At 42.6% G+C, this 13,806-nt stretch overlaps 1 protein-coding gene across 9 annotated transcripts in view; it reads left to right on the forward strand.

Annotated features, from left to right (window-relative positions):
- Positions 1 to 13,806, forward strand: part of TLN2 (talin 2) — a 440,089-nt gene that overhangs the window by 310,662 nt on the left and 115,621 nt on the right. For all 9 annotated transcript variants that reach the window (XM_073211939.1, XM_073211935.1, XM_073211941.1 and 6 more), the window contains 6 exons: positions 107 to 235; positions 1,423 to 1,536; positions 3,604 to 3,717; positions 5,666 to 5,800; positions 7,723 to 7,851; positions 10,048 to 10,150. In XM_073211939.1, the coding sequence (XP_073068040.1) occupies positions 107 to 235; positions 1,423 to 1,536; positions 3,604 to 3,717; positions 5,666 to 5,800; positions 7,723 to 7,851; positions 10,048 to 10,150 (724 nt within the window). The remainder of the gene's footprint in view (positions 1 to 106; positions 236 to 1,422; positions 1,537 to 3,603; positions 3,718 to 5,665; positions 5,801 to 7,722; positions 7,852 to 10,047; positions 10,151 to 13,806) is intronic.

A 13,806-nucleotide genomic window follows, 5' to 3' on the forward strand; every position in this document is an offset into this window, starting at 1 on the left:
CCAGAAACTTGGTATTATTAGGAAAAAGTAAAATTGAAGGCATGAATTTAGTGTCTGTGGCATGCTGCCCCCAGACCTCTTGAAATATTTATTTTCACCTCTCCAGGGGGCTGCAGCTAATCCTGAGAATGAGGACCAGCAGCAAAGACTAAGAGAAGCTGCAGAAGGTCTCCGGGTGGCAACCAACGCTGCTGCCCAGAATGCTATTAAGAAAAAAATTGTCAACCGATTAGAGGTCAGTAAAGGCTGGTTTTCTAGGATGTCCATTTTAGATTGCAGAGAGTTATTTGAAAGAATAATGGAATTGATAAGCAGTGCCCATATAAAGGAAGCTAAATCAAGATTAACAATATAGCTTAATGGTTTGGGGACTATAAATAATTTGAAATGTTGGTTTATGTACATTGTACATTTAAGTTCAGTAGTTTTAGGCACATTGACACAATTTGAAATATTGCTTGAGTTCATGGTTTCAGCAAGCCAGAATCTTTTCAGAGTTAAACATTCTTAAATAGAATTCAAAGTTTTTTTCAGGGGGAGCCAGGATATTTTGTTCCTGCATTAAGGGATGTCCATGTTCAGAAAGGATCTTTAGCTAAAAATATATATATATATATATTGCTGGAAGCAATGAGCCTGTCATACTCTTAAGAGAAAATACGGACTTTGGATGACTAGGGAATGGGGATCAGGCTTGAATGGAGAGGTATGGGAGAAAGTAATAAGAAATATGTCATTTTTCAAAACATTTATTTTGAAAAAATAGTAATAGGCACAAACCATAAGAAAATAAATTTCACAAATGTATACAGGAGACTCTTCAACTACAGTTGGGGAGTTTGGAAGCTGAGGAATCCATGTATAGTTTGCTGAATTCTGGACGAAAACTGGCCTCTTGTTCTTGGAAAGATACAAGAGAGTCACATGATAAAGTGCTCTGGTGGGACAGTCTGGGCCTTTCTGAACCAAGGCTTCTCATGATTTGCAAGAGGAAACCATGAACATCAGTACTGGTGCTTAACACAGAGAGCAGCCTATGCTGCCTCTGGGAAAACTTTTTTTCCCCTAAAACATTTAGACTTGGTGCTGCTTATCAGTGCCATCATGGTCTCAGAATTGTCTCTAATCTTTTTGCGAAAGACAAGTGAACATTGGAACTTGAGCTTTCAAGTGTCTATCTTTCTTTATCACTTGACTCTGGAACATGAACCAGTCAAAGATAAGGCAAGATACCCTGGCACTGTTAAGTTAGGGGGTTAGGGTCATCAGGGGTATTTAAAAGACAGAGCCTGTAGTTCCGTCTCTTACAGCTCTGCAGAGCACCCTTTGGTAAAAGGGACATATATAAAAGTGCATGTGTGTCTGTCGGCACAGACTCTGGCTCATTTCCCTTTGCTCTCCTCCTGTCACTTGCCTCTCCAGGTTGCAGCTAAGCAAGCAGCAGCTGCGGCCACGCAAGCCATCGCCGCCGCCCAGAACGCGGCCATGTCCAACAAGAATGCCGCCGCCCAGCAGCAGCTGGTGCAGAGCTGCAAGGTGAGGGGCCGGTGGCCTGAGAGCAGGTCTGCTGTCCACCAGCCTGATAGCATTAGAGCGCCATGCGCCCCTGTAATTTGGTTAAGACCCATCACTCAGACCCCTAATCCAGTTTATTCCGGCTCCCCTGTTGGAGGTGTACACACACCTGGTTTTTGTCTGTTAAGGGGGTGGCCTGTGTTTGGAGGGAGAGTATGACGTCTTTCCAGCATTGCCTGCCTTAGTCTAGATTCTTTTCTTTTGGAGAGATGGAATCAAGGAGAATCAATGACAAGGCCATTTTAGGGCTCTGAAATAGCCAACGAGGCGCTGAATTTCCGGAGTGTTTTTCTCCCTTTAAGAGGCGGGCCTTGCCTACCGTCTGTCCTTGGCACAGGGCTGATTTCCTGCTTCACACCGATTGCGCCTGGAGGATTTATTTCACCCTGTCCTGGCCCGCAGTGCCGGTGTGCTTCGGAGCTTTCCAGCGTTGCCTCTTTGTGCTTCTCAGACCTTGGCCTCGAAGCCATGTTGAAGCCAAGTACCAAAGGGGCATAAATACCTTTCTTGCCTCCTCTGAGGGCCGTCTCCCAGGAGACCCCCGAATGGCACCAGACACAAAATCTCATTGCGTAGCCGTTGGCCACATGTGGGCATCACGTCGGGTCTCCTGGAAGGGCTGCAGTCGGCAGCGGGAGTGCGTGGCCAGGCAAGTTTGGTTGTGCTTGCGTCCTGAGAGTTAACTGCCCACTCTCCCCTTTTTAGGATCTCCTCTGAAATGATTTACACCGTGAAGAGTGTTGGCTCTTCTACCTCAGAAGTGTCTTTACTTCCGCGGGTCACCACGTGGAGTCCCCTGAGCTGAGTCTGGGTTCTCTGAGGCCAGCGCCCCCACTGAGCGGGTGCGCTCTGTAGAGAAGCCTCCGCAGTGCGGTCCGGGCTCTCCTCTGGATTGTACGCCTAGAGGAGGGTTTTTCTGAGTGTCAGGCCCCTGCTGGGGGTGGGTGGGCAAGGGGAGTTTGTTAGAGCCTCGGTTCATCTGCCAGGGGTGGAGAAACGTCCTGTCCCCTTCCCAGGGAAGCACATGCTGCTTGTGTGCAGGAAGCTACTGCAGGATGAACTCCCCCTCGACTTCTGGCCAGGAAACAAGCTGCCTGGTCCCTGTCGGGAAATAAGAGCCTGACCATCTGTTGGGTTGTGGTGGAAAGAGAAAGGTGGATGAAACCACTGGAGCCAGCAGTCCTGAGAAGCACCTGAGGGAAACGTCTTGGAAATATTTTTTTATTCTTGCTGAAATGGGCTTCTGATAAAACCGTGTCATCACGCTGGGGATGCACTTGGGACCTTCCTCAGCAGTGGTGGCCACTGTGCTTGACCTTTGGGGACCTGGCTTATCAGAGGGGTCGTGAGCACAGAGAGGAAATGTGGAAGAGCACGAACAGATAGATGGCTGCTCTCCGGAGGCACCGTGGGAGATGGTCCCTTTAGAGTGGTCTCACCTCAGAATTGTTGCTCCTCCCTCCTCCACCCGGGTGTTGGGTTTTCCAGTTTGAGAAATGAGCACGGCTGCTTCTAACAGGAAGAGGAGCCATGGGAACGTGAAAGCTGACAGAATGTATATCTGCCAAGTAAGAACGGAAGCACGGAAATATGCTGGCAATTGAGTACTTGTCACACTTTCTTCTGATCATGGAAATGCATGACTTGAGTTGATCTGCCTGTGAATTGTATAGATTCTTTGATTCTAAGTTCTCAACCCTAATAAGCCAGAATGGTGTGAATTGCAACTGGGGAAATACCTCTAAGGCCTCTTTATGGAGAATCACAGTGCACTAAATGTTTTAGGACCTTTGGGGCCACAGGATAGAGTGTGAGTGGGCGAGAGCTACCCAGAGGTACTATCTTGGGTTTCAGTGTGGGTAAGAACCCAGCTGGCCAAAGGTGCTGTGTAAATCCACAGTATAGGACGTGTATTTCCCAGGAGTGAGCACATCCCTAAAACATCCACCACCGGGGTCATCTTCCACTCTGTTACGGTAGTTCACCATGCTAGGTGTGCTCAGTTGTAATTTTCCCTGCTTCCTCTAGGCTGTGGCTGATCACATCCCTCAGCTAGTTCAGGGGGTGAGAGGGAGCCAAGCCCAAGCAGAAGACCTTAGTGCCCAGCTGGCTCTCATCATCTCCAGCCAGAACTTCCTCCAGGTAAGCATCACCCCCATTGGACCCAGAGCCTCGCACTGGGCAGGGAGCGCCCTGTTGCTTAAGGAGAGGAGTTAATGAATGCCACAGCAAAGTCTTTGCAGGAAGCAGACCTGGAAGACCTTCTCTTTATATTTCCAGTTTCAGGAGAGGTAGATTTAGCTTGGCAAAGGGCAGTGCTAATATGCAGGGAAATTGCCCCGGGAGACGGCACATAATCTGTTTTTATCCGGAGTAGCATCTTTATGTCTCTTCAAGGGGAGAAAACATGTACTAAGTTGCAAGTCTTGGGGAGCAGCCAAGTACTAGGTGTTGCTTTAGGTTAGCTAGTGTCCAGAATGCTTAATGCTGTTATTCATGGATTGGGAAGAAAGAAATGGCAAGTGTGTCTTTTCTGAAGGTGCATTGCAAATTCCGAAGGTGAATTTTTGTGGCAATTGTACAGTTAGTATTGTCGGTAATTGTACAGTTAGTATTGTACAGTCTGTGATGTGATAAAAGTCTTCATATATGCTCAAACCTTTGTACTCCTCTTAAATTATTTCCTTAGAATAAGTTTCTAGAAATAGGATTGCAAGTGGCTGATTTTGATGCTCGGAACATGGAGACTTATGGTTTAGACAGGTGTTTCTCCTTTCATTTAGGTAGATGAAGGCCTGGAGCCGGTTGTGCCGTCCCCACTGCTGGCAGGCTTTGTAGGATGTTATGATAGAGCGGTGTGGACATGTTCCAGCGTCCACTCTGTCCCTGCTCTTGTTTTTTCTTTTTCTTCTTTTAATTTTGCTATCATAGAGCCATCAGGTCTTTACGAGATTAAGACAGATTGAGAACTAGAAATGGAATCAACCGATCAAGAAGTTTGTACATTTTAAACTTTCTTCACACATGTTGTAAAATTGCCTTTCCAGAAAGCCGAATGAATATTCCATGGAGCACACTTTTGAAAACACTGTTTTAATACATCTTTTCCAAGTTGGGACATCAAAAAATGCTGTTGCTAATTTGCTTGGTAAAGTTCTTACTGGGGTTTTGCATTTCCACAGTTTTCACAATGTTAAACATTTTTCATGTTTCAAGTTTGTTTCCATTATGTGAGATTATCTTTTCATGCTTTTTGTACCCTCTTACTGGTTTTTCTTATAAATTCTGATGAAAGCCTTAAATATTAAAAATATTAACTTTTGTCCTTAATATTTGTTCTGGCACTTAAATTATTACAACTTTACAAAATAGTTTTATGTAGTAACATAAATAACAATATATAATAACATACTGAAATCCTTAAAAGTGTATACACTCTTTGGTCTAGAAATTCTACTTTTAAAATTTTATACAAAGAAAATCATGACTGTGTAGAAAGTTTGAGCTAATAAGTATTTATTATAGTGGAAAAGTGGAAATGTGCTCTATAATACAGGATTGAGAAATATTAACAAATGTATATAACAGTCTTACATAGCTATTGCAAAGAATGTGTGAAATAAGGAACTTGAAAAGTAGAATAAATAACATCGTATTTTTGAAAATGTATGTGCATTCACACAGACATCCGTGCTGGTGAAATTATCCTGGGTAGTGAGATGTGATGAAAGAGGCCATTTTATTTGTTTTATTTTGTCAGCCTGTAATTTTTTGAATAGTCTATTGGTTTATTTCAGATTAAAGAACTATTCTAAGAAACATTTAATAGGAAACTTGCTCTGAGATCTGTTTTAAGTGAGAATTTCAAGCCACTCTCCTAATTTTACCCCTCTCCCAATGGCACATACATTTATTTTTTTTAACATTCCTTTTCTAGAGTATCTGATCTGGGGTGGCAGTTTTCAGAGGGAGTCGGGATGGTTTTAATATTCCTTGTTTTAGGGCAAAGTAAGTTCTTGCTGACTTGTGGTGTTGCTGTTTGGGTCTCTCCTCTCAGGAACAGTCTTACTCTCTGCTCATCTCTCCACAGCCCGGCAGCAAGATGGTGTCCTCTGCTAAAGCTGCAGTGCCCACCGTGAGTGATCAGGCTGCAGCCATGCAGCTGAGCCAGTGTGCCAAGAACCTCGCCACCAGCTTGGCAGAGCTGCGTACTGCTTCACAGAAGGCAAGGGGACCCTGTCACAGTGATGAGCTCTTGGGAATGGACCTTTCAATTCCTTACCGCTGGTGTGGCCTGGCTGCTCCCCAGGGCCTGAACACGGCTGGGCATATTTCTTGACAGAGTTGTCCATTCCATGTGCATGACCATGAAAGATGCCCGCTGTGGATTGGGTTTCCTGCTTTGAGCCACTACCTCTTAGACCTAACTGTCACCTTCCTGGTTACACGTGACTTTTGTTAAACTATTTCAGGTTGCATGCATCCCCACTCTTCCCATGCCCTGGAGCATGCAGTGGTCCATTTTTCACAATCTTGGGGCAGACAGGTAGTCATCAGTTTTTAGGTGCCTGGTAAATCGTGGGCCAAAATAAGTGATTGTATCTTCTAGGTATTATCTTGTAAACTTAATAAGAAATTATTTAGGCAGCAAATCTGTTTGTGAGGGCCATTTATATGATCTTGTTTTCCCGGAAAGGTTTTCACATCTTACACAGGAGCATTTCACCTTAACAAGGTCTTCAATAGAACAGAATTAGGGGTTAATGAGTTTCTGTTTCTGGAACTTACTATAATTACCAAAGGACCTCATTACTGTTTGATATGTTATTAGTATGAAGCTCTGGCATGAATTCATTTTTCCTCATAGTAGCAATCCCTTTTATAGAAGCAGGCAGCCTCCTACATGAGCAAGGGGAAGAAGGTTAGAAGCTGATTTGAATTCATAACATGAACAGTACACTGTATCACCAAGAAAATATGCAGAGCTTTAGATGAAGCCAATAAAAAAAAGCGTTTTGAACTGTGTTTCGCAAAGAGAAGCCCAAGGACCTCTTGCACAGGAGTCACCTGGGAGCATCTAGAATGCGGGTTCCTGGCCTTGCCTTTGGGCAGCTGAAGCAGAACCTCTGGTCATAGACCCTGAACATCTGCATTTTAACAAGTTTCCTCAGTGAGTCTTAGACACATACTTTCCTCAAACAACTGCTCTGGAGCAGTGAACCTCAAAGTGGGACTTAAGTGAGACTATCCACTGGATGCAGGAAGACACTGAGAGCTTTTGAATTTTTTTATATAGCGTAAGGGCTAAGCGTGTAGGCCCTGGAATCAGACGACCTATATCCAAATTCTAGCCCTGCTATTAACTAATATTTTGTGACTTCAGCAAGTTAATCAACTGCTCTCTGCCTCAGTTTCCTCGCTGTGTGATATTGCCACACAGAAATAAATCAGTTAATACTTACTACTGCTGTTGTCACTACTGCCTAAAAAAGGAAAGAACTTAAAATTTACCAGTATTTAATATACTTACCAATAGTTGTACATGTATTTATTAACATGTGCATAGAGGCATGTGAACAAAGCATTTGGCGACAAATATTTTAAATGATCAAGAGAATTGAGTAGTTTTCTAAAAACATTACTAACAAAAAAAAAATCATTCATAATCTTCAGTATGGAAAGTTCATGACTTATAGTCTCAAAATTTGTAAAGAGAACCAGAAAGACTGGTAAAGACTTGTCCCCAGAGTCCTGGATTCCTCTTTCCTGCATTCTTGCACTCACCACACGCTACCCGCTGTGTGCATGCCTACCGTAGGCTAGGCACTCTGTCTCCAGAACCCAAACATGATGACAAAGGATCCTCTTAGTCTGAGAGGCAAATGCATTTCGGATAAAAATGCATCAAGAAAACTTTAAGTATATCCAGTTCCGAGACATACATAATTGATCATTTAGGGAAGTTAGGACTAAGATGGTGCCTGAGGATGATTTTGCTCTCTAAGGAAACGCTTACTACCCTTGCTTCCTATTGGCCAGAGTTAGAGAATTGCTGGGTACATCCACAAAGACACTTCATATGCTGCAAAGAACCGGGGACCCTTTTCCCAACATGCTGTGTACACGTGTCCCCAACTCTGTTGACAGGCTCACGAAGCCTGTGGTCCTATGGAACTCGATTCGGCACTGAGCACGGTGCAGTCACTGAAGAATGAACTGCAGGACGCCAAGCTGGCTGCCCTGGAGAGTCAGCTGAAACCACTTCCCGGGGAAACGGTAAGAGGTGTTAGGCCCAGCTGGTGGGCAGGGCTCTCACTCTTGTTATGGTCATGTTGGGGCATTTTTAGAAGTTGGGGTGGTATTCCTGAATTTCGCACATTTTGAATGCAAAGCCCCAGAATAGCCACATTTCTTTAGCACTGCATTAAGGTACAGAGCAACCTGAAAGGGCCTCTGGTGACCATTCTGTGTCTGCTCTCCTGGGGTTTGGCTGGGATGAACAGGCATCTGTTAATAGTCATCCCTCTTTATCATATACAAGACCAAAGCTAGTGTTTGAGGCCAGTTTTCTAATCCTGCAGCCTTTTTTGAAAAGAATGCTCAGTGCAGCCGGAGGAACTAGATTTGGAACTAGGAGTTCTGGCTGCTAGATCCAGCTTGTCTCAACGAACTGTGGACAAGTCTCGTATCTCCTCTGTGTCTCAGGTATTCTATCTATGAAATGGGTAGCGATGAGGTTAGAAAGATAGATGCAGGAAAACTGTCAATAGTCAAAGATTTTAATAAATACTTAACGCAAGGCACTGGCAGAGACAGCAACGGAGCATTTCAGTGCAGCAAAGCATGATTGCAAGGGGAGTGATGGCCCCACAGATCTAATTCGATGCCTTCAGATGCCTCCTGATGCTCCTGTCAGGGGTTTTCTTCGCTAGAATTTTACCAGTTCTTCTCATTTGTATGTTACTCCTTCCCCACATTAGTGAACATTGCGAATGAAATAAATACTCCTGTTTGTTAAGCACTGTGTACACACACGATCAGTTTATACTGATGGTAACCTGAATGAGTAAGTTTTACTATTTACCAGCTGAGAAAACAGCTGCAGAGGTTGTCACTATTCTGTCCAGGGTCTATCTGCCAGCTATTGGCAGAACTAAGTTTTAAATCCAGATTTATAGGACTCAAAAACCTATGCTCTTGATCCCTCACACTGAGAGCTTCTCTTCTTAATTACTGCTGATCTTTTAATGAATTGAAGACTTGTGGAATATAAAACCATTTCTGGAGCATCTAATTTACCATAGAACAATGCCGGGTACATAGGAAGCACTCAGAAAATAATTTGCTAAATCAAGCTACCCCTGAGTTAAAGTTGAGAAAACTCAAGCTCAGAGAGGTTAAGTCACTTGACTAAGGTCACCCAGCTCAATAAAATCAGGACTGGCTGCAAGGTCAGCAGCAGTGTGGTGTGGTCCAGGTATCCCTTTGCAAACCCCTGTACTCCAGGGAGCCCAAGAAGGGCTGGCATGATATGAACTGTCTTTTCACAAAACAACTGGTCAGTTAGAATGCAAGAAACACCATGTAATTTTTAAAGAAATTGTTTGCCCTAAAGAATGTGCCATGTTGTAACATTCTATTGGCTATTGTGAAACAGGCTCTAATTTTTCTTTGAGGGCACTGCCTCTCTTGGGAAACATGGTGTGGGGTTTAAAATACACACATTCTCTGATGCCTTTCTGCACTCTTGGAGCATGCCTACAAGTTCTCTTCCAAAATGTCCTCGTCTAGTAATCAAATAATTATCCATACCCTAGGCCTTTCCCAACTTTGTTCTCTGAATTATTTATTCAGTTTACAAAGCAAGATGACGTGCTCTTCATGGGAAGCAAGCACTTTGCCCATTTTCATAATCTCATTTACCACTCCAAACCTCCATTTCTATTGCATTTCCTTCTGGTTAGAACTCCTCAACATATAATGATCAAATTGAACAATGTTAATGGCCCCACATGCCAGGAAGGTGGTACAGTTGGATGTCTGCCCACTTCCTGCCAAGGCATAATTAATTCTCGCTAAGGATTTGTTGCAGACTTTCTAAATGAGATTCTAAGAGCATAATGCTAATAGCTACCATTTGTTGAGTGCCTACATTAATTCTCTGAGGACTTTCTGAACTAGTTATTGTGATCTCCTCTGGAAACCAGGGCTTGGAGAGGTTCAGTAACCCGCCCAGTCTCTCAGAGCTAGCAACTCGGGGGAAGGGAACAGAAGCCAGGGGCAGGAGCCCTGATTTGTTTATCCTGAAGCTTGGGCTCTTTGCCTGCCTCATCCTACGTCTTAGTACCACTGGTATATTAGGTGGGAAAAAGCTGAGGCCCAAGGTTTGATCTGCATTATTTTAATGCTGAGTCTTCAGTGAGTGTTTCCTTACTTCTAAGCTCTCTCTTCTTCCTCAAATATGCTTAACAGCTGGAAAAATGTGCTCAAGACCTGGGAAGCACATCTAAAGCAGTGGGCTCCTCCATGGCGCAGCTCTTGACCTGCGCTGCCCAAGGCAATGAGCACTACACAGGTGAGACTTGTGCTTTTTCTGACACCGTGTGGCCAGGTGCAGACTGTGGGGGTGGGGGAGGGGTCAGCGGCTGGGGTTCACTGATTCCATGATGGGTCTGACTTTTTGTTTTTCATCAGTTCAACACAAATTTTTCGTGCACTTCCCACATGCTCGTTACTGGGCTTGATACTACACATACAAAGACTAATAAAATATTCCCCCAAACTGTACATGTGTCACCCTATTGGACTATAAGCAAACAGTAATTACAAACTTCTGGGTCTCTGTCTGACTCTTGAAATCCCAGTAAAGTAAAAGATTTAAAAAAGGTCAAAGAGACTAAGAGGTGATGAAATTTGTAAAGTTGGAAAGAGACAAATGAGTGGTAGCTGATAGAGCCAATGGACAAATATCTAAGGGTCTGCAGAGAGAGGGCAGCCAACAAGAAACGAGCTGACTTGTGCTGCAAAACCCTGCGAGGGTTTGGGTGTTGGAGACGCCAGGTACCCCTGAAGGCAGGCGACACCTTTTCTAGGAGTCTATGTAAGAAACAGACTGTGCAATTATCAGCTCTAGAAAAAAAGTGCCAGGTTATATAAGAAAGAATTCACATCCTTGCAGGAAGTAGACATAATAGGAAGTCTGTAGCTATCTAAATTGGAAACATCAGAAGTTTCATTATATTTCAGAAATATGAAATATATCAGAAGGAAGCTTAACTGAATGGCTCTAGGAGTAGGAATCTGGTGGGGAGGAGTGATTGCATGAATTGTTGTTTTTGTTCTACAGTAGTACTGCTTGATTATTTTTTGCAAATTCATTATTATTGAATTTCTATAATATACATCCAGAAGATAACACAAGTCCTAAACGTGTTATGCATTATCACAAGTTGAATGCATCCAAAAACTACCACCAAGATCAATACTGGAACATTTTCAGCATACCACGTATGCTCCCTCCATCACTTATATCCCCTGTCATCTCCTCCTGAGGTAAACACCCATGATTTCTAACAGGATAGGTTAATTTTGCCGGTTCTTGAACCATGAATAATGAATCATGCAGTATGTGTCCATCTGTGTCTTAGCTGATTTTGCCAGCGTTATGCCTGTGAGGCTCATCTAGGCTTTGTGGCAGTAGTTCCTTTGCTCCTGTAGTGTCAATATACGTACTCTTTACACTATTGATGGGTATTTGGGTTGTTTCCCAATAACACGGCTATGAACAATTCTAAAACATGCTGCTTAGTGAACATAACTAAGCATTTTCTAGATCTATACCTAGACATGGAATCGCTGGGTCATAGGCTGGGCATCTGTTCAGCCACACTCCTTCTGGCAGTACATTAAAGTTCCAGTTGTTTACATCCTTGCCACCACGTTGTATTGTCAGCCCATGAGAGCCTGTATTGCCAATGGATTTCAGCCCCAGGCAAGTTCACTATGGATTCAGTGTGACCAAAGAAATGACAGTAGAACGTTCTTGGGGTGAAAGGGTTTATACCCAGCTTCATTTCCACAGTGGCAGGTCAGTCACTAAAATCTTGTTCACTCAGAGCAAGCTGGTCTCTGCCTCTGGGCCATTCTGCCCACACAGCCGTCCTCTGGGCCTCTGTCCTCAGCGCTGCCACCACTCCAACCTCTGCTCTCCTGGCAGCCTTGCAGCCATGCCACCGTGTCACCCAGAGCACTGGGCAGGGCTCTTTTAGAGTCAACAACGATGCATTGCCCACATGTGTGTAGTGAGCGAGCCAACCAGGGCTAGGTGAGAATCCTGGCCACAGGAACCTTCATTTTATCCACACTGTTCATGACTTTTTGCTCAATTTTTGAAACTTGAGTTATGTTTTTCTCATTTGTAGGGATTCTTCATCATTCTGTGTATTTCCTTTATTGTATGGCTTACCTTTTCACTTTCAAAGATGTTTTTTGATGGATGTGTTTTTTAGGATTTTAATGTAGCACAAGTTACAATTCTTTTCCTTTATGGTAAGTACTTTTTGTGTCCTTTTAAGTTTTAGCCTCTTCAAGATCATGAAGACACTCTCCCTTGTTGCATTAGAAGCTTTGTTGACTGTCTGGTCAACATGGTCTGTCTGGATCTGAGCTTTGTATCTGCGTGAGCAGGGGCCTTGTTTAGTTTTTCTTTGTGAATACCTATTTGACTCTCCATCACTTATTGAAGTGATCGTCTTTTCCCCAGTGGTTTTTTATGCCACTTTGTTATGAATTAAGTGAACATAAACATGTGTGATTGAGTTTCTGATCTATTCTTTCCCATTGAATTAATTGCTTACTCTACCTTCGTACCATACTTTCCTAATTACTGCTGTTTTGTACTATGTTAGTAGCTGGTGATGTAAGTCTTCCAACTTTGTTGTTCTTCCTCAAGTAGTGTTGACTATTTATGGCCCTTTGCATTTCCACATGAATTCTAGAATCACTCTGTTAGTTTCTACCCCCAAAATACCTGTCTGTTTTTTTATTTGGAGTTACATTAAATCAGTTTGGGGATAATTGGCATTTTTACATTAAGTCTCCTAATCTGTGAGTATCATATGTTCCTCCACTCAGATTTTCCAATTCTCTTAATACTGTTTTATTTTCTGCATGAAAGCCTTTGTGTTTGTTATAGGGCACATGATATATCTTTTCCCATTGTCAGCTTTTCTGTAGGCTATATTTAATGTGTATTTTGTGAATATCATGTGTGTTATTTTGCAGAGGGAGGGGTTGACATGACAATCATTCTCTTTCAGTTGGCGTATTTGATTGATTTACATGTAATGTAATTACTGATATATTGGTGCTTGAATCTATTTTCTTATTCTTTGCTTTCTGTATCTCATCTCTTCTAGGTTCCTTTTTCTCTCCTTTCTTGCCTTTTTCAGATTCATATGTATTTGCTAAATTCTCTCCCTCTCCCCTTAACTTGTTAGTTATATGTTCATTGACTATTCTTTTATGATTTGTTTTAAAGTCTAATATAAGTTAGTATGTTTACCTCTTCCTGAACAATGCAAGCATCTAAGGACACTTGAACTTCATTTACTTATCTTACAATTCATTCATCATTGTTGTGTTTTAATTCTATGTATATTTTAATCTTCTCAGTAGAGTCTCCATATTGTTTCTTATAGTCAGCATTCCCTTAGATTCACCCCGTATTTACCCTTGCCATTGTTTGCCATTCCTTCCTCCATCTCCATGTGCTTCCACCTGGGATTATTTCCTTCCTGCTGAAGGAACTCCCTTCATTATTTCCTTTCGTGTGAGTTTATTAGTCAAAAATTATTTCAGTTTTTGTCTAAAAGTGCCTTTGTTTAGCATTTATTTGGCTAATTTCACTTACTGTAAAATTTTAGGTTGGCATTTGTTTTCTTCCAGCATTTTGAAGCTGTTATCCCATTCTTGCTCCCTTTATTTTTACTGTGAAGTCAGCTGTCAGTTTACTCTTCTAAAGGTAATGTGGCTTCATTTTTCCCTCTACTTTTTGAATTTTTTCAGTCTTTTCAAGCAATGTGCATAGAGGAGTTTTATTGCCTATTATCCTCCTTTGGGTTGTAGTACTCCTTGAAAATAGAATTTTCCGTCCTATGTCAATTTTGGAAAATTCTCAATCATTGTGTCTTGAAATATTGCTCCTGTACCATTTTTTTCCTCTGTTTACTC

Source organism: Manis javanica, chromosome 8 (genome assembly GCF_040802235.1).
Source record: "Manis javanica isolate MJ-LG chromosome 8, MJ_LKY, whole genome shotgun sequence".
Classification (NCBI taxonomy): domain Eukaryota; kingdom Metazoa; phylum Chordata; class Mammalia; order Pholidota; family Manidae; genus Manis; species Manis javanica.